The 26,756-nt window shown below is 41.8% G+C and overlaps 1 protein-coding gene across 1 annotated transcript in view; it reads right to left on the bottom strand.

Annotated features, from left to right (window-relative positions):
• CIBAR1 (CBY1 interacting BAR domain containing 1) overlaps window positions 1-26,756 on the bottom strand; it is a 46,473-nt gene that overhangs the window by 7,480 nt on the left and 12,237 nt on the right. Inside the window, exons 4-7 of the mRNA XM_075063101.1 lie at window positions 26,065-26,166; window positions 20,365-20,469; window positions 18,604-18,717; window positions 16,109-16,228 (exon numbers count right to left, since the gene is read on the bottom strand). Coding sequence (XP_074919202.1) covers window positions 16,109-16,228; window positions 18,604-18,717; window positions 20,365-20,469; window positions 26,065-26,166 — 441 coding nt within the window. The remainder of the gene's footprint in view (window positions 1-16,108; window positions 16,229-18,603; window positions 18,718-20,364; window positions 20,470-26,064; window positions 26,167-26,756) is intronic.

Below are 26,756 nucleotides of genomic sequence, written 5' to 3'. Positions count from 1 at the left end.
CACCGGTACGATTCCCGGTACTGGTCACCGGTGCGGCATGACATACAGTACCCTGCGCACAGGGCCCCTCCTCACGTGCTCTCTGCTCCGTCATGGCCATCACGGCATCCATCCGAGTCTTCGCACGCTGATAGCGCCACCTGCGGGGATTCAGAGCTGCATAGCCGTGTCCTCCAGGAGGCCCAGGGCCCAGAACAAGCGCCTCAGTGGTCCTTCTGGATGCCTTGGGCATATCACCAGCCCCAAGGTGAACCTACGGTACCATCTCGTTCCGCCCCGTCGGAACACTGCACACCAGAGGCCACTGTTAGCCGTCATCCTCCAGCGGGTACAGACGACTCGGCTCTGACGGCGGACTCTTAGGTGTTCCCGGACCCTGACGTTCCTCAGGAACAGGAGTCACTGCATGAGCCAGTCGTGCCGGGTCTGTCGTCGTCCTTGTCACCAGACGAGGCAGTAGCCGGTACCACTTCATCGGGCTCGCCCCCCAAATCAACCTCTGCGCCCACCAGGACCTTCTAAGGCGAGTCGCCTTAAATATCAACCTCCAGGTGAAGGAGGTCCCGGAGGTGGAAGACCCAGTCATAGACATACTGTCGGCGGATGCGCCAACTCACGTGGCTTTGCCATTCATCCATTCCATCCAAACCAAAGCGGACACCATTTGGCAATCTCCGGCGTCTATCCCTCCCACGGCCAGAGGCGTGAAAAGGAAATACATGGTACCCTCTAAAGGGTACGAATACTTATATACCCAGCCTCCTCCATGCTCTCTGGTCATTCAATCTGTAAATGAGCAAGAGCACCACGGCCAGCAAGCCCCCGCCCCGAAATCGCGGGAGGCTAGACGGATGGACCTCCTGGGACAAAAAGTGTACTCTGTCGAAGGCCTCCAACTGCGGATGGTCAACCAACAGGCCCTGCTCAGCAGATATAATTATAATACCTGGCAGTCGGTGTGTAAGTTTGCTGAACTGGTCCCACAGGACTCCCGCCAGGAGTTCCAGGCCCTTCTGGAGGAAGGGAAGAAAGTGGCATGGACTTCCCTGCAGGCCTCACTCGACGCTGCTGATTCGGCGGCCAGAACTGTGGCATCGGGAATTGCAGTGAGGAGGATATCGTGGCTGCAGGTGTCAGGCCTACCTCCTGAACTGCAACACACTATCCAGGACCTTTCGTTTGATGGACAGGGTCTTTTCTCTCAGAAAACGGACCCTAGACTCTAGAGTTTCAAGGATAATCGCGTCATTATGCGGTCCCTCGGGATGCATACTCTGCAAACCCAGCGAAGGTCCTTCTGTACCCAGCCTCAGCGCCCTTACCCCCCCCTCCTCCAGGCCACGACAAGACTTTGGCAGAAGGCGTGGTCGCGGGAACCATAGACGGCAATCAGGTTCCCAAGAGGGCCAAAATAACGGTCCCGCCAAACCATCAGCAGGGCCCAAACTGAACTTTTGAAGGTGCGCCCAAGAGCAGAGCACCAGTCCTTCCCCAGGATCCCCTTCAGTTTTCCAACTGCCTTTCCTCCTTCCTCCCTGCGTGGACCCAATTAACCTCGGATCGTTGGGTCCTATGCAAGGTGGAATTTGGATACCACCTCCAATTTATTTCTCCCTCTTCAGGGACCCCTCTCATGAGCAATTCCTCTGGCAAGAGGTTTGTACGCTCCTTTCCATTGGAGGTATAGAGGAGGTACAGAGCAGGTACTGGAGGAATTCAGGGGCAAGGGATTTTACTCCCGATATTTCCTAATCCCAAAGGCAAAAGGAGGTCTCCGACCCATCCTGGACCTGCGCGGACTCAACGTGTTTCTGAAGAAGTTGAAGTTCCGCATGGTGTCCCTGGGGACCATCATCCCATCCTTGGATCCCGGAGACTGGTACGCTGCTCTCGACATGAAGAACGCATACTTTCATATTGCCATTTACCCTCCGCACAGACGGTACCTACAGTTTATGGTGCGCAATCAACATTTTCAATTTGCAGTCCATCCGTTTGGTCTCTCTACCGCCCTGCGCGTTTACAAAGTGCATGACTGTATTGGCCGCCTTCCTCCGTCGTCGGCTAATACACGTCTTTCCTTACCTAGACGACTGGCTTATTCGCGGGACCCCCGAGGCCCAAGTCACCAGGCATGTTGCCATCATCATGGACCTATTCGAGCAGTTGGGCCTGATGATCAATCTAGAGAAGTCTACTCTAGTGCCCACTCAAAGAATAGAATTCATTGGAGCCATTCTAGACTCCAAACTCGCAACAGCCTGCCTTCCACTACCCCGGTTTCGGGCACTAGTTTCGGTTATAGAGAGCCTCCAAACCTTTCCGACGACCTCAGCTTACACCTGCCTCAGCCTTCTCGGTCACATGGCCGCATGCACTTTTGTAACCAAGCATGCCAAACTACGCCTGCGTCCCCTTCAAGCCTGGCTCACCTCAGTTTATCGCCCAGGCAGGGACGCCACAGACATGGTCGTCACTGTTCCTCAGAGCGTTTTAGGCTCCCTCAACTGGTGGCTAACAGCTTCCCTGGTATGTGCAGGAATGCCATTCCAACCGAGACAGCCCTCAGCATCCCTAACGACGGACGCGTTGTCTCTCGGCTGGGGGGCACACCTAGGCCATCGTCACACACAAGGCCTCTGGTCAACTCAAGAGCTAGCGTTGCACATAAACGTCCGGGAGCTGAGAGCAGTCCGCCTCGCGTGCCAGACGTTCCAACAACATTTGCAGGGCCGTTGTGTTCTAGTGCTTACGGACAACACAACGGCAATGCACTATATAAACAAGCAGGGAGGGACTCGATCCTCCCGCCTTTGTCAGGAGGGGATCCAACTGTGGGAATTTTGCATAGCCCTTGTGGCGTCCTTCCTCCCAGGGGTCCGGAACACTCTGGCAGACCACCTCAGCAGGTCCTTTTTTTACCACGAGTGGTCGCTTCGCCCGGACATTGCACATTCCATCTTCCAGAAGTAGGGCTTTCCCCACATAGACCTTTTCGCTTCCCGCAACAACAGGAAGTGTCAGAGGTTCTGCTCCTACCAAGGTCTCGCCCCGGGCTCAATATCGGACGCCTTCCTAATCTCTTGGGCGAACCACTTGCTTTACGCCTTTCCACCCTTCCCGATGGTGCACAGAGTCCTCGTAAAGCTTCGCAGGGACGGGGCTCGCCTGATCCTGATCGCCCCTGCATGGCCCCAACAACACTGGTACACGATGTTGCTGGATAGCCATCCCGATCCCTCTGCCTCTTCATCAGGATCTGATAATGCAGGACCACGGCAGGCGTCACCACCCAGACCTGCAATCCCTCCATCTCATTGCATGGCTCCTGCATGGTTAACCGAATCGGAGTTACAATGCTCTGCCTTGGTGCAAGTAGTACTCCTGGGTAGCAGAAAACCTTCTACTCGGTCTACTTACTTGGCCAAGTGGAAGCGCTTTTCCTGCTGGTGCCAAACGCTGAATGTCGCACCTGCGGAGGTTCCCATACCCGCTATTTTGGGCTGCCTCTGGTATCTTAAGCAGCAAGGCCTCACTATCTCATCTTTGTGAGTGCACTTGGCGGCTATTTCTACTTTCCACCCCGGAGAAGGGACTGACTTTGTCTTCTCCCACCCTACGGTCTCGAGGTTCCTCAAAGGCTTGGAGCATCTTTTTCCCCTGGTGCGACGCCCCGCCCCTTCCTGGGACCTCAACTTAGTTTTGACGAGGCTTATGGCCCCCCGTTCGAGCCACTGGCAACCTGCTCACTCCTATATTTATCATGGAAAACAGCCTTCCTTGTAGCCATCACATCGGCTAGGAGAGTCTCTGAGCTCCAGGCTCTGATGGTGGACCCACCATACACGGTGTTCCACAAGGACAAGGTGCAGTTACGTCCACATCCGGCGTTCCTCCCTAAAGTAGTCTTGGCCTTTCATCTCAACAAGGACATATTCCTCCCGGTCTTCTTCCCCAAACTGCAGACATCTCGTAGGGAGCAGCAGTTGCATTCGCTCGACGTCCATAGGGCGCTCGCCTTCTATATCGACCGAACGAGGCCCTTCCTCAAAACGCCCCAACTCTTTGTTGCGGTGGCAGACCGGATGAAAGGCCAACCCGTCTCTTCTCAGAGGATTACATCCTGGGTAACGGCATGCATCCGGACTTGCTATGGTCTAGCTCATGCCTCTCTGAGTCATATTACCGCACATCCTACCAGGGCCAGGCCTCGTTGGCCGCCTTCTTAGCTCAAGTACCTATTCAGGAGATATGTCGAGCAGCTACATGGTCTTCAGTACACACTTCTACTTCCCATTATGCCCTGGTGCAACAATCCAGAGACGATGCAGCTTTCGGCTCAGCAGTTCTGCATTCTGCAGTATCTCACTCCAACCCCACCGCCTAGGTAAGGCTTGGGATTCACCTAATTGGAATGGATATGAGCAAGCACTAGAAGAAGAAAAGACGGTTACTCACCTTCGTAACTGTTGTTCTTCGAGATGTGTTGCTCATATCCATTCCAAAACCCGCCCTCCTTCCCCTCTGTCGGAGTAGCCGGCAAGAAGGAACTGAGAAGCGGACGGATCGGCAGGGGTATATATTCAGTGGCATAGCGGTGCCACGCCAGGGTGCGCCCAGCTGACCCGCCGGGTGTTGCTAGGGTAAAAATCTTCCGACGAACGTGCACGCGGCGCACGCACACCTAATTGGAATGGATATGAGCAACACATCTCGAAGAACAACAGTTACAAAGGTGAGTAACCATCTTTTGTCCCACAGGATGATCTAAAAGCACACTGATATTCTGCAATATTTCCTCAGGAAGGGGAAGTAATTAGTTTAAGAAGATATAGGCAAGAATTTTCCCTGCTGTAGATAGCAAGGCAATGCCTCGATAGTTTCCACAGTCTGACTTATCTTCTCTCTTAAAGATTATAACAATGTTAGCATTTCTCAAGTCTTCTGGAATCACTATAGCTATTCTAGCATAGACTAGCCCTTAGAGGAAATAAGCTGATGTAGGCATAGACTCCCCAAAACTGAGGAAGAACATATGCAGCAACTGTTCTCATACCTCAACACATTAACAAAAGAAAACTACGCAAAATTCTTTATTAAGGGTACTTAGCTCCCCTTAAAATTAAACAAATTTATGGTACAGGGACAGGCAAATGTTGGAGAGAATGTAATGAAATAGGTGCGTCTGACGAAGTGGGTATGCTCCAATACATCTGTTAGTCTTTAAGGTGCCACAGGACTCTTTGTTGCTTTTTACAGATGCAGACTAACACAGCTACCCCTCTGACAATGAAATAGGAGTAATTTCTCCATATATCGTGGACCTGTCCAAAAATTAAGACTGTTTGGAAAACCATTGGAGACTCCATAAGGGAGGGAAATAACAGGGTGTCAGCTGTCAGAAAACCCCTTAGTATTTTTATTTAATCGTCCTGAAAACTGTTTTGTAAAAGCCACAAAGAATTAATCTCAGATGCTGCTAAAATTACTATAGTAAGGTGGTAGAAGAGGAGTGGCTCCCATATGTCTGCTGACATAATTACTTAGAAGTCTGTGGAAGTTTTGGAGTTTGCAGGAAGACGGTCATTGCTCAACACCGCATTTGGTTGTTTGAGAACTTTTTTTTGAATAATAAGGAAGGGAGAAACACCTTCAACAACCGTCAAACTCAAAATTGAGATATCAAGAAAGGAAAATTGGATGAAGGAGGAGAAAAGGCTTAATATTGTGTAGAATTTTGATAGGACGACTAATAAACAGGTAACATCTATATGTATGAAAAACATAAGTGCAGACCTAAACATGAGATGAAAGACTAACTGGTGCTATCAACTGAAAAGATGGAAGAGGAAGAATAGAAAAGCATCAACGACAATATGTGATCAATAGCACAAATATGAAGAAAGTGACTGGTAGCAGGTCATGTCGGTACAGCTTTAGGGACTTGCACAGGTCAATTTATAATTGTGCATTTGTGCATAATACTAAGTTTATCTCTTTAAGTTGTAAAACAAGTTTTATAAGATTTATTATAAAAGAATGGACCTGTTAAATTTAAAAAAAAAAAAATCAGATTTTCAGTGTTTTCTTAATGACACTTGAGTTCTCAGTCCTAATCTGCCACATGATTCTGTCAAAATGGCAGCTTCCTGTTTTTAATTGAGGCTTATGTTTCTGGCACTTAAACATGTTTAGTGACCTTGCCCTTAGTGATTAGGATAGACAAGGGAAATTACGGCCCGCGGGCCACATCCGGCCTGCGGGATCGTTCTGCCCGGCCCCGAAGCTCCTGGCTGGGGAGCCTAGTCCCCAGCCCCTCCCCCACTGTCCCCGCATCTCCTGCAGCCATGCTGCCGCATGGGCCGCACTCTGGCCTGCCACTCCCGCTGGGCAGTGTGGGGAGCACAGCTGGCTCTGGACGGGTGTTGCAGCTGCGAGCTCCTGCTGCTGGTAAGGGGGCAGAGGGTACTGGGTGGGGGAGGGGGGGCAGTCAGGGAGGACGGAGCGGTTGGATGGGGCAGAGGTTCTGGACGGGCGGTCAGGGGATGGGGAACAGGGAGGGGTGGGAGTCCCGGGGGACTTGTCAGGGGTTGGGGATGTGAATAGGGGTCAGCAGTGCAGTCAGGGCATGGGGGGTCGGATAAGGGGGTGGGATGCTGGGGAGAAGTTAGGGGCAGGGGGTCCTGGGAGGGGGTGATCAGGGGACGAGGAGCAGAGGGTGGTTGGATGAGAGTGGGGGTCCCGGGAGGGGGGCGGTCAAGGGATAAGGAGCAGGGGGGGTTGGATGGATTAGTGGTTGTGAGGGGGGCAGTCAGGAGGCAGGAAGTGGGAGTGGACAGATAAGGGGCAGGGGCCAGGCTGTTTGGGGAGGCACAGCCTTCCTTCCCTGGTCCTCCATACAGTTGTGTAACTGCGATGTGGCCCTCAGGTCAAAAAGTTTGCCCACCCCTGGATTACGATATTGCATATTATACTGAAGTATTCCTTTATGGGAGCCTTAGAACTTGGATTTCCATTCTACACCGAACATGTTTTTAAAAAATTAACTACAAAGATTATAAGGAGCAAGCAGGAGCGCCGGCAGCCTTTTTGGCACCCTAGGCGGTGGAAGGTCCCACCCCCAAAATGGTGCCCCCAGAGACAGTGGAAGGTCCCACCCCTGAAATACCGACGACGACCACGGCAGCCGAACATCCAGCTGCTGTGGTCGCTGCCCCCCAAATGTCAGCGCCCTAGGCGACCGCCTAGGTCGCCTAATGGGTTGTGCCGGCCCTGAGAGCAAGTGATTCAGTGGGTTCAAAGTAGCATTCCTGCCATTTGGCAGACTAAGGCCTGTTCTCCACACACTTTGTGCATCAGTACTATTTCAGTTAGGGGTTGGGGTTTTTTTTCTGTCCAAAATAGTTTTCCCAGCATAAAGGTGCCTTATCCCATATGGAACTAGCTAGCCTAGTACAAAATATCTTTGTACCAACACAACTGCATCCATACTAGGGGGTCATACCACTTTAAAAATACTAGTATAGCTAAAGTCATACAACTTGTGTGATAAGCCCTAACATATCAATTCTGACATCTAGTGTTGCTTTCCTGTATGATAGATAGCAGCTTAAAGTATTTTCTATTTATTGCTACTCAGTTGCTCCCAAATTATGAAGCATTTTCTATCTGCTTGAGTGATAGACATATCAGAGCAACATTTCACTTTTTCCACACATTAGCAAGGCACTCCAGCATGGTTTGACAACTAAGATACATATTTTACATTATATATTACAATTCCATTGAAACTTACTGCCTTCATACAATGGGTGTGATACATAACTAGAACATGTCTAAAATGTAATACTGGAATATATCATTTGATATTCATTTTTAAAGTTCAGAGTTGTCGCTGCCAGAGTATCAACTTGACATTTTTGAAGTAGATACAGTAGAGGGAACATCTCACAAATCAGTTTTGTTATTTGAAAATAAAACTAGTATAAATTAAAATGGATTTTTATGAATATGTCAACTAAACCATTTAAAAACAGTGTGCTCAGAAAGTTAAGAATTCAGCTGAGGCATCTACACGTCTTCACATTTGATAATCTGTATGCACACCACCTTTTGTGTGGAAGATACACAACTTGCTGCTCTGCCTTTGCCCTGTTAAATTTCAAATTCAAAAAAGGGTGTAATTTACTTTTGACATTAAAAATTTTTTTGAATACATACAATGTGCATACCTCATACATTTAAACTGTGTTTATATATCTATGTATGTCAAGTCTGTAATAAAATATTTTGTTTTACACTGAAGGAATATTTGAGCTACAAGAACTAGCAGAATTCCTTTTCTTGGCGGTGTTGAAACTTGCAAATTAAAGAAAATATAAATTGCTGTAAACCTGAAACACTGCATATCATATGTTAGCATGAAGCAAATTTTTACAACTGTTATCAATTTTTGAAAATATAGATTAACAGAAAACCTATTTACTCACTGAACAAAGTTAAGAGGCAGATACCAATACTCTACTTCAGCAGTGCTAACTGACTGAAGAAGCAACCCTTGAACATTTTTCCTCAATGAGAAATTTGCTGTTCGCTTTCTGTTGGTTGCTGCATTTGCCCAGTTGCAGAGATCTACTGAAGGAATAGCCTGCAGTGATCCTAAGTAATTAAGGTTAGTCAATTACTAAAGAAATAAGATTCTGTGGCAGGTATTAAAAAACATGACATGCTGTAGAGATTTGAGCAGAGAACTAGGAGCCAGAAACTCTCAAATTATAATCTTAGATCTCATTCCAGATCCTCCAATGTCCTTGCAGCAAATCAGTTACAAAGAATTACTAACAAATGAATATGGGAAGACTTCCTGCAGTCTGGAAGAATTTACTGGGATGACTTCTTGCAAGTTTTATATTACTGTACTTCATGCTTAGACGCACGCTCTAGAAATATCCTATATAGAAAGGTTAAGTATCTAATCTGTGTCTCAGTTTCCCCATCTGTAAAACAGGGATAATACAACAATACCTTCTAGGGGTACTGTGAGTGTTAGTAAACAAGTCTAAATCACTATGCAAGTGCTAGTGTAATTATAGGGTTTTAAAGGACCTTGCTTGGTAAAACCATGGTGAGGTAGTTTTCTTGCACAAAAACAGAATAAAGCCAAAGATGATTATTATATATAAAATGTTGAAAGCCACTCTGCAGTAAACCAGATTTAGGAAACAAGGGGAAATCCTTGTCCCAGTGAAGTCAGTGGCCATTTTTCTATTGACTTCAATGGAGGCAGATTTCAAGCAGGATCTCCAACTATACAGAAATCTGGCATAATCTTAGCATAGAAATAAATGTCCAAATAAAGAAAGCATAGTCATTCAGATTCTGGTTAGGCTAACAATAATTATAACTACCAACTCCTCCATCAATAGAGTACAGAAGCAACACATTTAAAATAAATAGAAATCTGAGCTCTACTATTTCTGTATATTTAGCAGGGGGGTATAAAATAACTAGAAAAATTTTAGTATTATACAGCTGTGTTAATACTCCATATTTAATGCATGGCTACTGAGGGATAGCTACAGATTAGTGCAATTTTTCATGATTTTTGCCAGTGGAAATGTAGGAGAGCTTGAAATACCTAGAATTAGATTTAACCAGCAAAATCGTAATACTTTGGCATTAGATAGCAATTTAGGAGGCTCTGTAAGTTCCTAATAAGAATTAAAACTAAGAAACCCTGTACACTCCTGATTTTACTGACAAACGGAGGCCCTGTGAAATTAAGTGACTTGCCCAACATCATATACTGAGTCAGTGGAAAAGTTAGAAATACAATCCAGCTGTCTGATTCTGTCACCTGCTCTGACCCAAAGTGTCTCAGCTAGGTTTCTAACCCTGCCACATTTATCTGATGTCCACTGCTCACTCATTATTTATGTACCTATTTTGAAGAGGATCTCAGTTACTGCCACAGTGCATACTTAGTAAATCTACAGTAGAGAAAAACTGGAAGTATTCCACTGTTAATTGTTGCTGATGAGACAGTGGAACTTCTCTATAAGGGAAGCTACAGTAGTTGTAAGAAAAAATGATTACTGTGGTCTTGCGGCTTGGGATAAAATCCAATACGAAAAACAGACAATGGAAAATGATTATGGAACAGGAGGACTATATACATACACAGTTATTGTTGAAGATTCCAATATTTTTTATTGGATTTTATGCAGAAAAATAGAAAAAGCAAATAAAAGTAGATAGAAGACCAAACCAGGAAGTTTTTTCTGTTTAGCTGATCATTAAAATTAAAACAACTCATTTCATAAACCAGAAAAAAAATCTGTACAATAGTTTACAAAGATAGCCTTCTTATCCACAAAACCCAAAGCCCTTTCTGAATGAATGTGCCAGCCTGCTTTAGGCATTTAACTCAGAGGTCAGTATGATGTAATTTGATTGAGGTCTAAAATTCAGTGAAGGATAGAGTAAGACATCTCTGTTAGCACTGACTAGCAAGTGCTGGTTCAGGAACACTGCCAGACTGAGTCCCACCGCGGTGGCTCCATTTCAACGGAGAGACTAGCCTACTAAGCTCTTGTGGACATTACCACCCGATAGCTCACAGTCTAATGCCCAGTGTTGCAAAAGAGAACATCTGCCTATCCTACCTATCTAACTGAAGGGACAAAGTCTTGACCCCCGCATTTTAACTCTTTGAATGGCAGCTGTCACCACCAATGAATTTGGAGCTGGGTGGGTCAGGAGAATGAGAACTCCTCTGCAAGCAGCTGTATAATTTGTCTGTTTTCTTAGAAATTGTCTATCCGGGTAATCTATTTAACCAGATACTTTTTGTCAGCTATAATAAACCATCAAAGACTGGCAAGGTATCTCACTTCTAGAAGATGACCCCAGTATATCAAGAACAGATGTTTCTTTTACTCTGAGGTTCCTAAAGGATGTTCAAGGTAATTAGTACCCAACCTTTCCATGTGTTTGTGAAACTGGAACATATCTTCTGGAGGGGAGGAAGATGATGCACCCACACTATCATCTGGTGAAGTTTGATCATCCAGAACCATATCTGCATTTAATGGTTCAACAGGCCCCTTTAGTTCCTCTTCAGGCATTATGTCTGTGACAAGTAAAGGAGACTGTTCCTTCAGTACCAGACAGTGACAAATCGGGGCATGATATTTCACCTGAATTCTTCTGGGAGAAGGCTCTGTTAGAACCTGCCTTTCTTCAGCCTTTTTAAATTCAGGTTAATACATAGGGGAAGACAAATAGGGCCATAATACCCAGGATGGTACCTCCTAGTCCAAGGAAGAGTGATCTTATGGTCTGAAGATTTGGAACTGAGAGTCTTGATAACTCTAATTTCCCTCATCCTTTCCCTGGCAAAAGAAGGGCAAGGAATGGTATCAGGCAGGACATGGCCTGATTCTGAATTGGAGGCAGTTTCCAAGGGTGACAACAATAGTTTGGTAAGCAAAAAGTCAAAGGAGGTGAGACATTTCCCTGAGGAACTAGTACAGGTTCTAGGGGCAGATTCATTTATCTTTGGAGAGATCTGTATAGATAGGGAAACTGATTTACCCTTGTAAGGCCTTTTCTTTTCTGGAGAAGGGGGAACTAGCATCCCACTACCTTACACTTATAGATTCGTAGACTCTAGGACTGGAAGGGACCTCGAGAGGTCATCGAGTCCAGTTCCCTGCCCTCATGGCAGGACCAAATACTGTGTAGACCATCCCTGATAGACATTTATCTAACCTACTCTTAAATATCTCCAGAGATGGAGACTCCACAACCTCCTTAGGCAATTTATTCCAGTGTTTAACTATCCTGACAGTTAGGAACTTTTTCCTAATGTCCAACCTAAACCTCCCTTGCTGCAGTTTAAGCCTATTGCTTCTTGTTCTATCCTTAGAAGCTAAGGTGAACAAGTTTTCTCCCTCCTTTACCTTTAAGGATTGAGGGTCCCCCTGATCTGAATGAGGGTGTTCCCAGGGCTTGATACCTGAGCCTCCATGTTACTGAGTCACCCTATTAACAGTGGATCCTCCAGTAGGAACTTAGTGGTTCACAAGAAGCATCAGGTGCCTCATCAGGCTCACAATGAAGTTTCAAGTATGGAACCAACGGCCTCTGATCCAGACCGGAATACAGCTCTGTAATTTGGTCTTGGCCTTCTATAACCACTCTTTGTTGTGGCTCTGACTTCCAAGGCTGAAACCTTATGGGGACACTTTTGCACTTCAGTGCATGGAACCAGACATATAAGTTTCTTAGAGATATGCTCTCGAGAATTAGCTTTTTCAGCAGAGGTGTCACCTCTGATCTTATGAATTCACAGTGACTGGTAGTACCTTAGGTTTGACTCCAATCAATGAGAGAGACACCTATATTAGGATTCTACTGGACTTTCTGACCCCCTTTGGGGCCAAAGCTGAGCCTAGTCTCCCAGCATTTGCAGATCCCTGGGTTTCTTGAATTGAAAGATTTAGGTGCTAATGCTTCCTGCAATAATATAGGTTGGAGGCAAATGTAACTCCTTTCTGGCCCAAGGGGTGAAGGTGCTGCATATAGAGCAAAGAAAAGGTGAATGACATTTCCTCAAACAGGCCATATAACACAAGGGTATTCAAAGCAGGAAATGCTGCAGGGCAAGAAACCTGGTGTCTTTGTCTTTTTTTCCAACATACTAAAAACAAGGACCTGTGCCAGGGCACTAAGATCCTTAGTCAAAACCCCCTCAAAAAGAAACAAACAAAACCAAAAAAAAAAAAACCCCACCCTAACATCTAGCTAAAATAAGGTGATGACATTGGGAACAATATGTTCCTTTGAATTGGGGGTGCCAGGACTTGGCAAGTGTCCTGGTCCATCTGCTGCCGTAGTTCGAAAGAACACAAGCAATCATCACACCACGCCTCCTTTATAGCCCTGCCCTCAAATCTTCAGATCCATAAGGAGAGGGGCATGGAGCATGAGAGTGCTCCAATGAGCACTTTTATTAGAAGGTTCCACTGGTCCAAGCTACACTGTTGATGCAGTTCAAGAGTGGGACTATGCAGAGGCCACTCAAAGAATGTTACTGTGACTCTAAAAAGCTCCTATTACTAGACTGCTGCATAAAATGCAACATGAGAGCCAAAAGTCCGCTCGCTTGCTTAATACTGATCACAGTCCTAAAACATTTCATTTTAGAGATTAGGAAATGTTCAATTTCCCACAACCTGCGACTGTTTTGTTTGTAAGATCTCTCTCCTTACGCTCTTTTTTTGCCCTATTATGGTATATTTTTAGACATCTTATTCCTTCCAATATTGTCAAGAATTTTTGCTTCTGTCATACCTCCAATTTTCTGCATGACTTCACTTTTTTTTATTTCTCCATTATCATCTCCCTCTTCATATTTTTTCAATTTATTGGACACATTTTTAAATGTACTATGAAATCTCCTTGTTCATCCATACTAGATCATTTTACCCATCTTGATATATTTATCCTTAAGTGGAATGCATTCTTGCTGCAATCATTAATATTGACAAGTCCATCCTACCCAATTTCTGTATCTTATTTTTAATCACAGTCAGTTCACATTTCCTAAAAAGCTGGCTCTTCTAAAATGAAATAAATATTAATAAGAGTTTCTACAGAATTCTTCTCCACATCTCATACTCAATAACGGCCAGGTTTTATTTCCTAAAAAATCATTTTACAAAGTTAGTATTCTAAAATTAAGAAGATAAAAATGTTTTATCCATTTTATTCTTCTATCACCCAAGTGTTGGAAGAACTTTGTTTCTGACATGTCCCTTCCCAATCGTTTCTTTTTTGTATAAAATAGTTTATAGTAGAGTATTTACTATTGTATGCAAATCTTAGTTTTAACAAGGTTATTATAATTCCTAAGTACAAGACACAAAATTAAAATGTTCACAGTGTAGAGATATTAAAGAAGGTTTATATTAGAAATGAAAGTGATTCCCCATAATTGCTCCCCCATAATTTAAATCTCATAGCATTACCAAGTAAAAGATCTCTTGGATTTATTAACTTACAAGCTACTGTGTGCATAAAACGTGTAAGCCATTGATTGCATCTGTTCTCAGAAAGATACTTTATTGCTATGTAAAACTTGCAAACCGTCAATTGATTCTGTTCTCTGAGCATGCTCTGTAATTGATACTGTGTAAACCAATGCGGTAAGTCGTTAATTAACTCTCCACTCAAAACAAAACATTGTAACGGTAACTGCTCTTAGGCCTGGTCTACACTATGCGTTTAAATCGATTTAAAGAGTGTTAAATCGATTTAACGCTGTACCCGTCCACACTACAACGCTCTTTATATCGATATAAAGGGCTCTTTAAATCGATTTCTGTACTCCACCCCAACGAGAGGAGTAGCGCTAAATTCGATATTAACATATCAGATTACGGTTGAAGATGCCACGGGATGGAGTTGTTCGCAGGGCAGCCCCCGTGCAATACTTAACGGAGCAGCTGTTGCTCTGATACACTGGTCCTCTAATACACTTTGCCCTTATTCAGGCAGGACTGCTCTATTTTTAGAACGCATTAAGGGAGGGATTGCTGCAAGTCCCAATGAGTCAATCCCCAATTTTGCTTTTGCGTTGCGCCCAGTCAGATTTAAGCCAAGGGCACTCGATGAATAGCACGACGTACAGAGGGGGAGAGAAACGTCATCTCTTGCCAGTTTTCTCCAGCAGTAGACGGTAGAACCGACCGCGTACCTCGCCTCTCTCTGCAAAAGCAGATCGAATGCTGCTCGTGTGCGCTGGGCTAGTATCGCCTCTCTGTCCCGCGGCATCCATCAATCTATAGTGCCGGAAAAAAAACAAACGCTGAATCGGTGCCATGCGTTGCCTGCTCATGCGTTCTGCCAGGCATCTGGAAAGAGCTCGAAAGGATTGTCAGCTGTGATGTTTCCGAGAGAAGAATGGCTGAACATTTACCAGAACCACCCGCCGACAAGTCAATGATCAACCAGATTCCAATGGCGGGGAGACGCAGGAACTTATGGGATACTACGGAAGAGCAGCCCAATGCAACGCTTCAGAAATCGACGGTTAAGCCTCGACGGTTAAGGACCATGGACCCACAACGCCGAATTACTGTGCCTAGTGTGGCCGCATGAAATCGAATTTATAATATCAGTTTTATAAAACCAATTTTAGCTAATTTGATATTATCCCGTAGTGTAAACGTGGCCTTAGAGGCAGCACAGAAGAAAAACCCTCCCTCTGTAATCAAAGGGCAGGAAGTCTCAAATAAATTTAGTAACACCCCGAAAGTGGTGGACACAGTAAAATAAATGTGATTAAAAGAAGGAATATATGTGAACAAATGCTTGGTTTACATGAATGCTCAGGGAGGTGCCAGCCTAGGAATGCAGTATCCATTGGCCGAAGAAGGCGTCAAGTGGGAGTAACCAGATGACCCCCAAAGGGCAAACTGGAATCCACCCCACCATCTCAAAGGATGAGAAAAACCAACATGTGACAGCACAGAGATATCAGGAATGTGCCACCTGCTGATTAATTCAGCAACAGCAAGATGAAGCAATTCCCATAGACTGACATAGGAATAAATTCCTATAAAAATGGACTCTAAATAGAGTAAGAGCTTTGAGTCTCTGGTTCTGCTACCACCCTCCAGGAGAATCAGGTGTGCATCTGACATACGCTTGGCTACACTCTTGTGAACAAGATACCTGGCCAATATTCTGTCACAAGCAACTTCCAGGCTGGTAACTATAACGGATTAATTTAGAACCTGTGTGAGTGAGTGTGTGAATGAATGAATGTAACAACTGTCTGTTGTATTTGCAATAAATGTGGCATTTTGCCTTTTCCCTCTTATAAGATCCTGTTGGTATTATTTTATTAGTGTAACAACTGAATGTATCTGGAATGTACCCTTCTCCATCCTCAGATGGTGTAATTTGTCAAAGGCCCATTAAAGTCAATGGGCCTATGACAATTTACATCACCTGAGGCTATGCTCCTGAGATACTCTCTCTAATTTAACATGCCTTCTGAAATTAACCTTGAACCTAACATTCAAGTTTTCTATCTTACCTGTATTATTCCAGATGAAAATTTTGATGAACCAGTTCTTTGAAGGGGAGATTTTGAGTTTGCACGGACTATGTCTAAACGAGACTGATAGTCTGGTGGATACAGTGAACTCCGAAAAACCTGTTCAAGGTAAAATGGCAGTGACTTTAGTGACATGATATAAATGCCAGACTGACAGCCCAAGAGACTGAAGCTATCTAACACAAGTACAGCATTGGACAGGGACTATACGATCTTACCCTCCCAACACTGATTTAAAGAGACCAACTCTGGAATAGAGAGAATAATTCTATCTATACTTAGTCTATATATAGCATACTAGCTAATAGTCCAGTGGTTCTCAAACCTTAACAACCTGTGAACCCTGTTAACTAAGATGTCAAGTCTTGCGAACCCCCTCCTAAAAATGAATATTTCCAGGGATTTTCTCCTTTACCTGAGTATAAATTATAAAAGCAGTGATCTTGGAATTATAAATTTGTTTTATGACAAGCTTATTACACACTTTATTATTATTAATTATTTATCATTACTGTATTTTTATTATATTATGAAAATGGCAACACTCTTCCAAGATCTCACTTTCGTAGCCTGTATCACTTTGAATAAGCCTGTTATAAGACAAGGCTCCTATGTTTCATCAAGGAATATCAGATGTGAAACAGCATGAAGGTATTTAAGACGCCAACTCAAAGAGTTCCTCCTACACAAGCATTCAGGTCTTGAGCAGTCCAGGCAAACAATGCATGTTACAACAAAGCTTAAACTTGTTGTTCATAATAATTTAAAAAGCAATACTAGTTGCCTATTAAATTTTAAAAACAGCAAAAAATATCCACCTCCCTCTCCATTTCTTATAAGGAGTCTTGAAGTTTAAATCTCCTCAGTGTGACAGATATGCTTGCTTTGATCTGCTGAGCTCTTGGAAGTCCAGGGGCTCTGGGCTGCTGGCCCCGTGCTACCCGGGGTTCCTAGGGACAGCTCTGTCCACCATTAGGGAATTTTTTCCCTGAGAAGCCCCTGTAACATTTCATGAACCCCAGTTTGGGAACCACTGTAATAGTCTATACTAGTTAATGCCATTGAACATGGTTTCTGGAAGATACATCCTGGCAAATTAACTTGATCATTTTTTGATATTACAAATTAAGCTGATAAAAGTAACAGTGTTGATATATATTCAGACTTCTGTAAGGTATCTGACTTGGTACCACGTGACATTTTAATTGAGAAACTGGAATGAGACACATGAAATGGATTAAAAACTGGCTAAATGATAGGTCTCAAATATCATTATAAATAGGGAATCATCATCAAGAATTTCTAGGGAGGTCCTGCAGGGATCAGTTCTTGGGCCTACATTTTTATCAACGACCTTGGGGAAAAAATTACTGATAAAGTTTGCAGAAAACACATGATACGGGCGTGGTAAATAATCAACAGTACAGCTCACCGATAGAGAGTAATCTGACTTGTCTGGTAAAGTGGGTGCAAGCAAACAATATACATTTCAATACAGCCAAATATAAGGTCATACCATATACAGACAAACAATGTACATCATACTTACAGGATGGGGGGACTCTATTCTTAGAAGCAGCGACTCTGAAAGAAACTTGGGGGTAGGGGTCCTAGTGGATAATCAAATGACCATAAGCTCCCACTGTGATGCTGTGGCCAGAAGTGCTAACACAATCTCTGGATTTACAAACAGGGGAATATCCAGCAGGAATAGGGAGCTTATATTACCTCTGTATTTGGCAATGCTGCAACTGCTACTGGAATATTGTGTCCAGTTCTGGTGTCCACACTTCAAGAAAGATGTTGAAAAATTGAAGAAGGTTCAGAAAAGAGTCACAAGTATGATTAAAGGATTGGAAAATGTGCCTTCTAATAAAAGACTCAAGGAGCTTAATCTATTTAGTTTATAACATAGAAGGCTAAGGGGTGACTTAGTTACAGTCTATAGGTATCTACCTGGGGAACAAATATTTAAATAATGGGCTCTTGAATCTAGCAGACGAAGGTATAACAAAATCCAATGGCTGGAAATTGAGGCTAGACAAACTGAGACGTGAAATAAGGTGCACATTTTTAACAGTGAGAGTAATTAACCATTGAACCAATTTACCAAGAGTTGTGATGGATTCTTCATCAATGGACATTTTTTAATCAATCAGAATTGGATGTTTTTCTAAAAGAAATATTCTAGCATTCAGCCACAGCTCTTAGACTTGAAGCAGGAGCTAAGGAAGTTCTAATGACCTGTGTTATTCAGAGGATTAGATGAGATGATAACAATGGCTTTAAAAAAATCGGTATATGAATCTATACCCACTTTAAGGCACCTTTACACAGCTGGAGTAGTGTAAAAGGGGTCTTAGTGTAAATGAGAATCTGTCTTTGCTTTTTTTGAATTAGTCAACATTTGTAGATCCAGTGTGCAACTGGGCCTCGTATGTAAATAATAAAAAAAGAATGTTGATTGCTCTTACCTCTAAATCTTCATTCTCATCAATATTGTGTATATTTTGGTAGGCAGCAGTGTAAATCTCTAAAGCTTTTCCATGGAATAACATTTCAATAGTTATAAATTCAGAAAATATGCTCTAAAAATTAATTAAGAGAAAGGTTTTATTTGTATGCAGATATATTAATTTACATGACAAAAGTACACTTCTGCTTCAAACACACAAAAACTGTATCAGAATTATATCATTGATATCCTAGGACACAAACAGCAAAATAGTTGAATGCATTTTTTTAAAAAAAAGTTGGACTTTAATTCTAGCTATTAAGTCTGCTGGCAGCTTGGCAAACACTATCTATCCCAGGGATTCTCAAACTTTTACACTGGTGACCCCTTTCACACAGCAAGCCTATGAGTGCAACACCCTTATAAATAAAAACACATTTTTAATATTTAACACTATTATGAATGCTGGAGGCGAAGCAGCGTTTGGGGGTGGAGGCTGACAGCTCGCGACCCACCATGTAATAACCTCACAAAATCCTGAGGGGTCACAACCCCAGTTTGAGAATCCTTGATTATGCTGTTCCCACTTCATATACCATTTTAATTCCTAGCAAACAGTTGACCAGTGACATATATGACAGACACTGAAGAGGAAAATGATAGATCAAAACAAAACAAGCCTGCCTATGAAAACTCACAATAGCAGAGTGTTAGTTTATCAAACTAATATATATCTGGCTGATTTACACAGCCCTTCTCATTCAAATGTTGCATTTTGTTTCCTTAAAAATATTCTGTGAATTACAACTTACTGATAGCCAGCTACTGAAAACTTAAAATTGGTTAGGAAGAATCTATGTCTATTTTTTATTCTACTGTCTATATAGATTTTGTTAATAGTCCAGGGCTTTGGAGCGGAGCCCAGAGATGGAGTGCAGAGCAGCTCCGGAGCAGTAGAGCTGCAGGTTTTTGCCTGGAGCTGGAGCGGAGCCGGAGCACAGCTCCAAAGCCCTAGTTAATACATACCACAAAACCCTACCCTCCCTTGAACATAAACAGTCACTGAATCTCCAAAACTATTGGGATGATTCTCATCCATGTTACTATATACCGCATGATGTTTTATCTTTTCTCCCTCATTCTTTCCTGTTTAGTCTAGTTATTTAATTTTTAAATAAAAAAAGTAGCCCACTTCATTAACTTTATAGTAAAGCTGCGATAACATTTTCTAACCCCCTTTCAGTCATTTATATCCTTAAGCATCTTACGTTTGTCCTCTCAGATAAGAGGAAAATGAAGGCCTTGCCAACCTGTAATCATTAAGAATCTGAAAATGCTTCTTGTAATAGTAAGGGTTTTAACCCCCATAACCTAGCCGAATTCCAAGTTTGGTAACTATATTCTGCTACTGATAGCTGTTACTGCTGTTCAGCACTGCCACTTCATTCCATGTACAAACCCAAGTATCTACTGGGGGGAATATGGCAGCTGTTTAACAGTTCAGTGAGACACCAAATGACATTTTAAGGCAACAGTTAATATTGTATCCAAAGGAAATGAAGAATAACTAGTTGATTTTTTTGCCTGTAATGTTATTTGGGTATTGAAATAGTTGTGAATATCACAGTATTTGCACCAATTTGTATTTGTGCACAACTCACGTGAACTGGAAGTATTGCCTAATTTTGCTAAACAAACAGCAACTAAACCTTTTTGATACATCAAGAGTGATGCCATACATTTAAATGTGAAATATATATATATATTTTTACATGCACACCTTTATGTCCTTTATTTTCTGTTTCTCAAAATTGTCAATAGTTTCCTCCAACTGCCGACTTGTTCGAGTTGCATCCATCGAAGCTCTCTGTAGATCACTTTCAGCCTTATAAAAATAACCAAACAGAGACTGTTATTCCTCGAACTGATATTTAAAAAGTTGTGTACTATAGGCTGTCCTGCACATGCAGGACCAATAGGCTGTCCTGCACATGCAAGTTACCATAGTTTAGACTTCTTGTGATCTGGACATTAATATCACTTACACTGATGTAGAGTCCTTTAGAAGAACTTTCAAAGATTTGTACAAAAAAAAAAAAGTAAAATGTAGAGAACTTGAAATATAAATCCTGATGTAGAAAAGTATGCTAAGCGAGTCTCCAAAGTAGTGATGGGCAACCTGTGGTCTCTGGCTGCTTGCAGCCCATCAGGGTAATCCGCTGGTTGGCTGTGAGACAGTTTGTTTACAGTGACCATCTGCAGGCACAGCCGCCTGCAGCTCCCAGTGGCCGTGGTTCACCGTTCCCAGTGAATGGGAGCTGCAGGAAGCGGCGGCCAGCATGTCCCTATTCTATGGAATTCTATGGCCAGCACATCCCTGTTCTATGGAACTAGTAATAAACAAACGTACATCATCTTCATCTCCTTCTTTAGGTCCCAGTTCAGCAAAGTTCTTAGCACTATCTTAATTTTAAGCAGCAGTAACACCTTCCCTGTTGAGCAAATTATTAAGTATGCGCGTAAGTGTTTTCCTGAATCCTCCCATAATGCACTGCAATAGACAGCTTTTGGCATATCACATTTGTCTGCTACAGTTCTGTCACTACTGGTATTTAGTAGGTAGTAGATACTGTAATGTTAATTATATTATTATCACGGTAATAGAATGTTATTCTTGATCCAATTAAAACAGATATGGACATATTTTATATACTAATTTCTTAGGAAAAACAGACTTATGATACAATAGAATAGTAAAACATTCATATTTCGAAATTAAATAATTAAAAGATTTTATTCTGATGTTTCCTCTTCAGAAACACAACATGCACCTGTGACTGAAATTATTAATAAAGGAAAATATTTTTGATGAAAATGAAAGTAAAATATTTATAGTACAATTGTTACATGTGACCTTTGGTAAAAAGTTAATATGCTTACATAAAAATTATTTTTATCTACAGTGTCTATCTTTAATACATTGTGTGTGTTCATGTGTGAAATATTTGACACACCAAAAATACCCAGTAACAATGAATGTTCCTTCTGGGAGCTTGTCACAAATATGCTATAGCAGAAACGAACAGTTGCATGCTTCTGTATACTTAAAATATAGAATGGAATACTATGCTGCAAGTAGTCAGCAGTCTTTTGGAGGGGAGAGCAGTTCTATCAGCCTATTCCACTAATAGTTTTATAGTTGTCTACCAGTTAGAATTAAAAAGGGGTCTTATTAATGAGTTGAGGTAACCCATCTGAGAGAAAAACATCATTGCTACTATGTGTTAGGCACATATCTGGTGCTCATCACCAGGGTAGACAGCTGCTGGAGGTGGTGCAGTTTTTCTTAATCACATAATGTTTAATCATTATCAAACATCAATCTGAAAAAAAAATAATTAAATCACAAAAAGGGCCAAAATGCAAAGAAAAAGTTTAATTTTGATCAGAATTGGCAGAAAGCTTCTAAATACAATTGATAATGCAATTATGTACTCAAATAGTACTGTTCTGAAAGGTTTGGGAAATATTTAGCCCTAGATGATATACTGTATGCATTTCCCCATACTTTTTTGCCTTCACTTAAAGCAAAAGTCTGTAGTCACATAACAATATGAGATTGTTTATACCATGTAATACATCAAAATATTTGTCATTATTTGTAGAAGGGGCTGATTTGAGAAAAGTTTTTCTGTCTACTATTTTTATGAAGTTATACAGATAAGATGACCCTACCCCTTAATTATAAAACATATATTTTTGATATTATCTGCTTGGCTGCAGACATAAGTCTCAAGCACACATGGTTATCTCTGTAATCATCTTATCTTTTCACCATCATTGAATACAATGACAATACAAATAAACTACTTATAAAAGTAATGACTCTTAGTAGAAGAGCTGTAGAATGTCTTGTATGAATAGATTGTGTGAATAATGAAGCATAACCATGTACTCTTATATAACCCTACATATAATTATGAACTACGGAATGTCTAACGCAACAGTCTTTTAACCTCAGAAGAATAGCCACAGTAATTTTCAGATAGTTGAAACATTACTATTCTCCTTCAGAACCTGTCTGAAGTGCTCAATACTCTCTTGCTTCTCTTGTCACTGTCACGGTACCACGTATCAGAGCACACCAAATATTCCCTACAGCATTTCCATCGCCTTGTTTCACAAGTACTCTCACACTCATACTGCGCAAAGGTGAGGACAGCTTCTGGAGCAGGTAGCAGCACCATCATGTTACAAACAAGATGTTCTGGGCTAAGTATCACCCATTCATTTTTGACAGGGGACACTTAAAAATATTGAGCTGTTATATGATTCCATTAACATGACTGATAATTTGCATGTTTCAGGTGCTATCTGAAGGAGACCACTGTTGGTGGCAATTTCTCACTTGTTTTCATCTTCTAAGCAAACATCTCTGGATAATATTTGCTACTTATCACAGTACAATGAAGATACCGTGGAGGCATAGAGGAAGAGAGAGAGGCAGCCTATCTGAGCTGCACTGATCTCAAGATGTTTCAAACTTCTGTGAACTCTGGGTGCTCAATTTTTGTCTTCAGTCATCTTTTGGTACAAGAAGGCTGAAGTAGAATTACATCCACTGACAACATGAATGTCTGACAGTGTAAGACATGTCCATTCCCAGCTCCATAGCCACTCTGCGAATGGAAATGAATCTCTTATTTTGGCCAACACCAGTTTTGAAATAGAATTCATTTTCCCCAAGAGCAGAGCAATATCTTGGGAACACAGATGCAACATCTGGATCTAAGCTCCATATCTGCACCCTATTTACTGAGTGTTTGCTTTGCATGAGTAACATGCAAGAACATGTGTGAATCTGCTTCCTTGTGATATGCCTTGAATTCTGGTATTGCAGAATGGTTGCCAGATGCTACTTTTACTGCTTGTGAGATGTCATGAAATCTAGCAGCAAGGTATACTTCACAACCAGGTAACAATCTCTGTTCATACTTCATAATTCAGTCATAGAGAAGAAATTCTGTAATGTCTGATTTATTCTTTGACTTTGATATCATCTTCAAGCATTGCTTTGGTAATGATATTAACACAGTGGGGTTCCAAACTTCTTGCATTTGGACATTCCCCCTGAGGTCTCTCTCACCAGATGACTGATTCTTCATTTGCATGCTTGTCACCAACAAGAGCAGTGTCTTGACATTTTAATCAAAGGATAATGTTCTACAGCTGATCAGACAACTCCCCAAAAGTTTTGCACTTGGCAGTATTAGTGCATACCATCTGCAGAAGCATCATGAGGTCATTAAATAGCTAATGTTGGCTCATTGGATGGTAGTAGCTCAACCATTGACAGATTTTCTCCAGCCAAGATGGTGTGTTGCTCTTTAGGGTCTGTCTTAGAGATTCATCCAAACTGAAGAAGGAAAGTGGGAGAGGTGCCAACTCATACTTCTGGATATCAACATATCTGGACTTGGCAAGTGCAGTTAGCTTGCTGAATGTCTGACAATAGTTATTGCTTGTGCTGTCTGCTTCTGCTGCCTGATTGGCTTGTTGAGATTACCAAATGATTTGAGATTATATCTTTTTATGGAATCAAAGAGGTCTACCTCACCCCTTTGCACTTGACTGGTTACAAACCACTTCATTTATTTTATGCCATTCCCTCTTATTATGCACAAACTTTCTGCAGTTTCAGGTGGAGCCACAGTAGACACTGCAATGTACACAAGTGGTGGTCTGCTGTCTGGGCTTGTTCCAAGTTCAGTACTAAAAGGATTTGTCATTCTTTCAGTCACAACTTTTGTATCTTGGACATTTTCATCAGCAGTCATGCACTCTACGGTTGTTTCTTTGTGGAGATCTGCCGCTGAAGGCTGAATTCCACACATTTGTTTTGTCATAGCTATTAATGAGTCAAGTAACACTTGGTCAGAGCCTTATCTTCCATGCAAAGATGCTGATGCTTCCCATAATGCTTGCTGAGAGATTGCTCAATGGCCATGCCACTGCCATATACCACTGAAGGGTCAGGTAGTCTGGTACATTGCTCCCAGATTATCCACTAAGGCATGATATATATCTGGCTTCTCCTCCTCCAGAAGTCTGTCTTCTGCTACATTTATACAACTCCATCTAGCAAAATTCACCTGACCACACTGCAAGTCAAGTGGAATAATCTCTGTGAATGTGTCAAGCTCCATGAATCTACCATCATCTCTCTTTGCCTCTATGTAATCCATCAATAGTTGGACGAAATCCATTACATAGTTTTCCCAGAAGTGTGTTTGAACAATTTTTTCCTTGGGTAACATAAATGTCTATGAGCTGGTGGAGTGATTTGGTGCTGGTCATGAAATCTGCCATGGCATTTTAAATATTGATAACATTTTATAGTTAGGATGTAGGGGTCTTCTTATCTGCAAACTTCATATAAACAGCAGGCAAAAAACCTAACAACCTCAAATCAGTCCATTCTAAAAATAATGACAAATATTTTGATGTATTACATGGTACAAACAAGCTCATATTGTTATATGCAACAGACTTGCTTTAACCAAAGACAAAAAATATGGGAAAATGCATAAAATACATCACCTGGGGCTAAATATTTCCCAAACTTTCCAAAACAGTATGATTTTTGAGTACATAGCTTCATTATCAATTGTATTTAGAAGCTTTCTGCTAATTTTGGTCCAAAAATTAGACTGTTTCTTTGAGTTATGGCACTTTTTGTGACTTTACGATGTTTTTCAGTTTGGATGCCGATAATGTTTAAACATTATGTGATATAGAAAAAACGGTACGATTTCCAGAATCTACATCCGCCCTGGTGCTGATGACCAGATATGTACCTAACAATTGGTAGCAATGAAATTTTTCTAGACAATGGGTTACGCCTTAGTGCCTAAAATGGGTCTTAGCTGGTAGACTACAGATTTCCCCATCCCAATCAGCCTCAATGAGCAACATCAACAGCAACTCTGGGGGAAGTTCATGTCCCTGTGGCTGCAGGAAAGATCAATAAAATTGTCAGGGTGGTTAGGAGACAAATAATGGAAACAAAGCTAAAATGAAACAAAATGTAAGGAGAAAGTTTGTCCCACACTTACTTTCCAAAGAGTTATCATTCACAATAGGATATAATCTTTCCATAACCCTCAGACACCATATAACAGACATTTAAACCTACTATCAATGATAGAAAAATGTAGAAAAATTGAAAATGTGAATATGGTGACTGAAAACATGTCAGATACTCTCAGGTACTTTCTGTTAAATAAATGCTACTATAGCAAATGTTATACGCTATAGCCAATTAGCTGTCACAAAATATAGCAAAGAATTTGTGATTCATGATCAATGTATGAAATAATCACTTTAAAAACAATTGCTTTTATATCTCTTTCTAAATATAATATTTTTAATTACTGGAGAATCAACTACTTCTTATATTCATTAGAAACAGAAAGGATACAATAATGTGTCGATCTGATGGATTCCTCTGACGTGTCCTTTCCAGTTGAGATAACTGTTTAGCCTCTCGATTCTTTGCTGTTAAAGTTGCTTTGAGATCATCCTGCAAATATATTTATACCATTTTGTATATGTTGAAATAGAGCTAGGGGTATATAAAATACATTTGTCTGCATTTATGAGTTGTCTAGAAAACGTAGACAATTTTTTTTCCTCTACATCAAACCAGGTTTTTACAGACTAATCCTGTGAAGTGATGAGCACTTCCTGAAAAAGAGATCAATTGGCACTGAGGGTGCTCAATGCCTTGCAGGGTTGGGCCCCAGGCTGTGTGCGCCATCTTTTAAATTTTTGGAGAGAAACATGTGAACGAAAATCAGGAGTTCTTAAATAAGAGTTTATTAGATGGGCAAAAAGTCGCAATTCTACAACCAAGAAAGAGGTTAACTTTGGCTAAAAGCCCATGCTGGTTCAGTAGCAAAGTGTAGCCAGTGTTTAGATATAAAAAAGCAATATATAACAAATAGAAAAAGGAGAACTAGCAATCAGTATAAATTAGACGTATGAAGTGCAGAAGATTGATATGGGAAGCTAAATATATTAGGGAAAATCCACGGTGGGCAGGACTAGAGTTTTAAAGTACATTAGGAACGAAAGAAAGCCTAGCAATGTTATAGGCCCACTACTAGATTA

This window comes from Chelonoidis abingdonii, chromosome 2 (assembly GCF_003597395.2).
Source record: "Chelonoidis abingdonii isolate Lonesome George chromosome 2, CheloAbing_2.0, whole genome shotgun sequence".
NCBI classification, from domain to species: Eukaryota; Metazoa; Chordata; order Testudines; family Testudinidae; genus Chelonoidis; species Chelonoidis abingdonii.
Note: the sequence above shows the minus strand (reverse complement) of the source record. Positions and strands in the feature narration are given on the sequence as shown.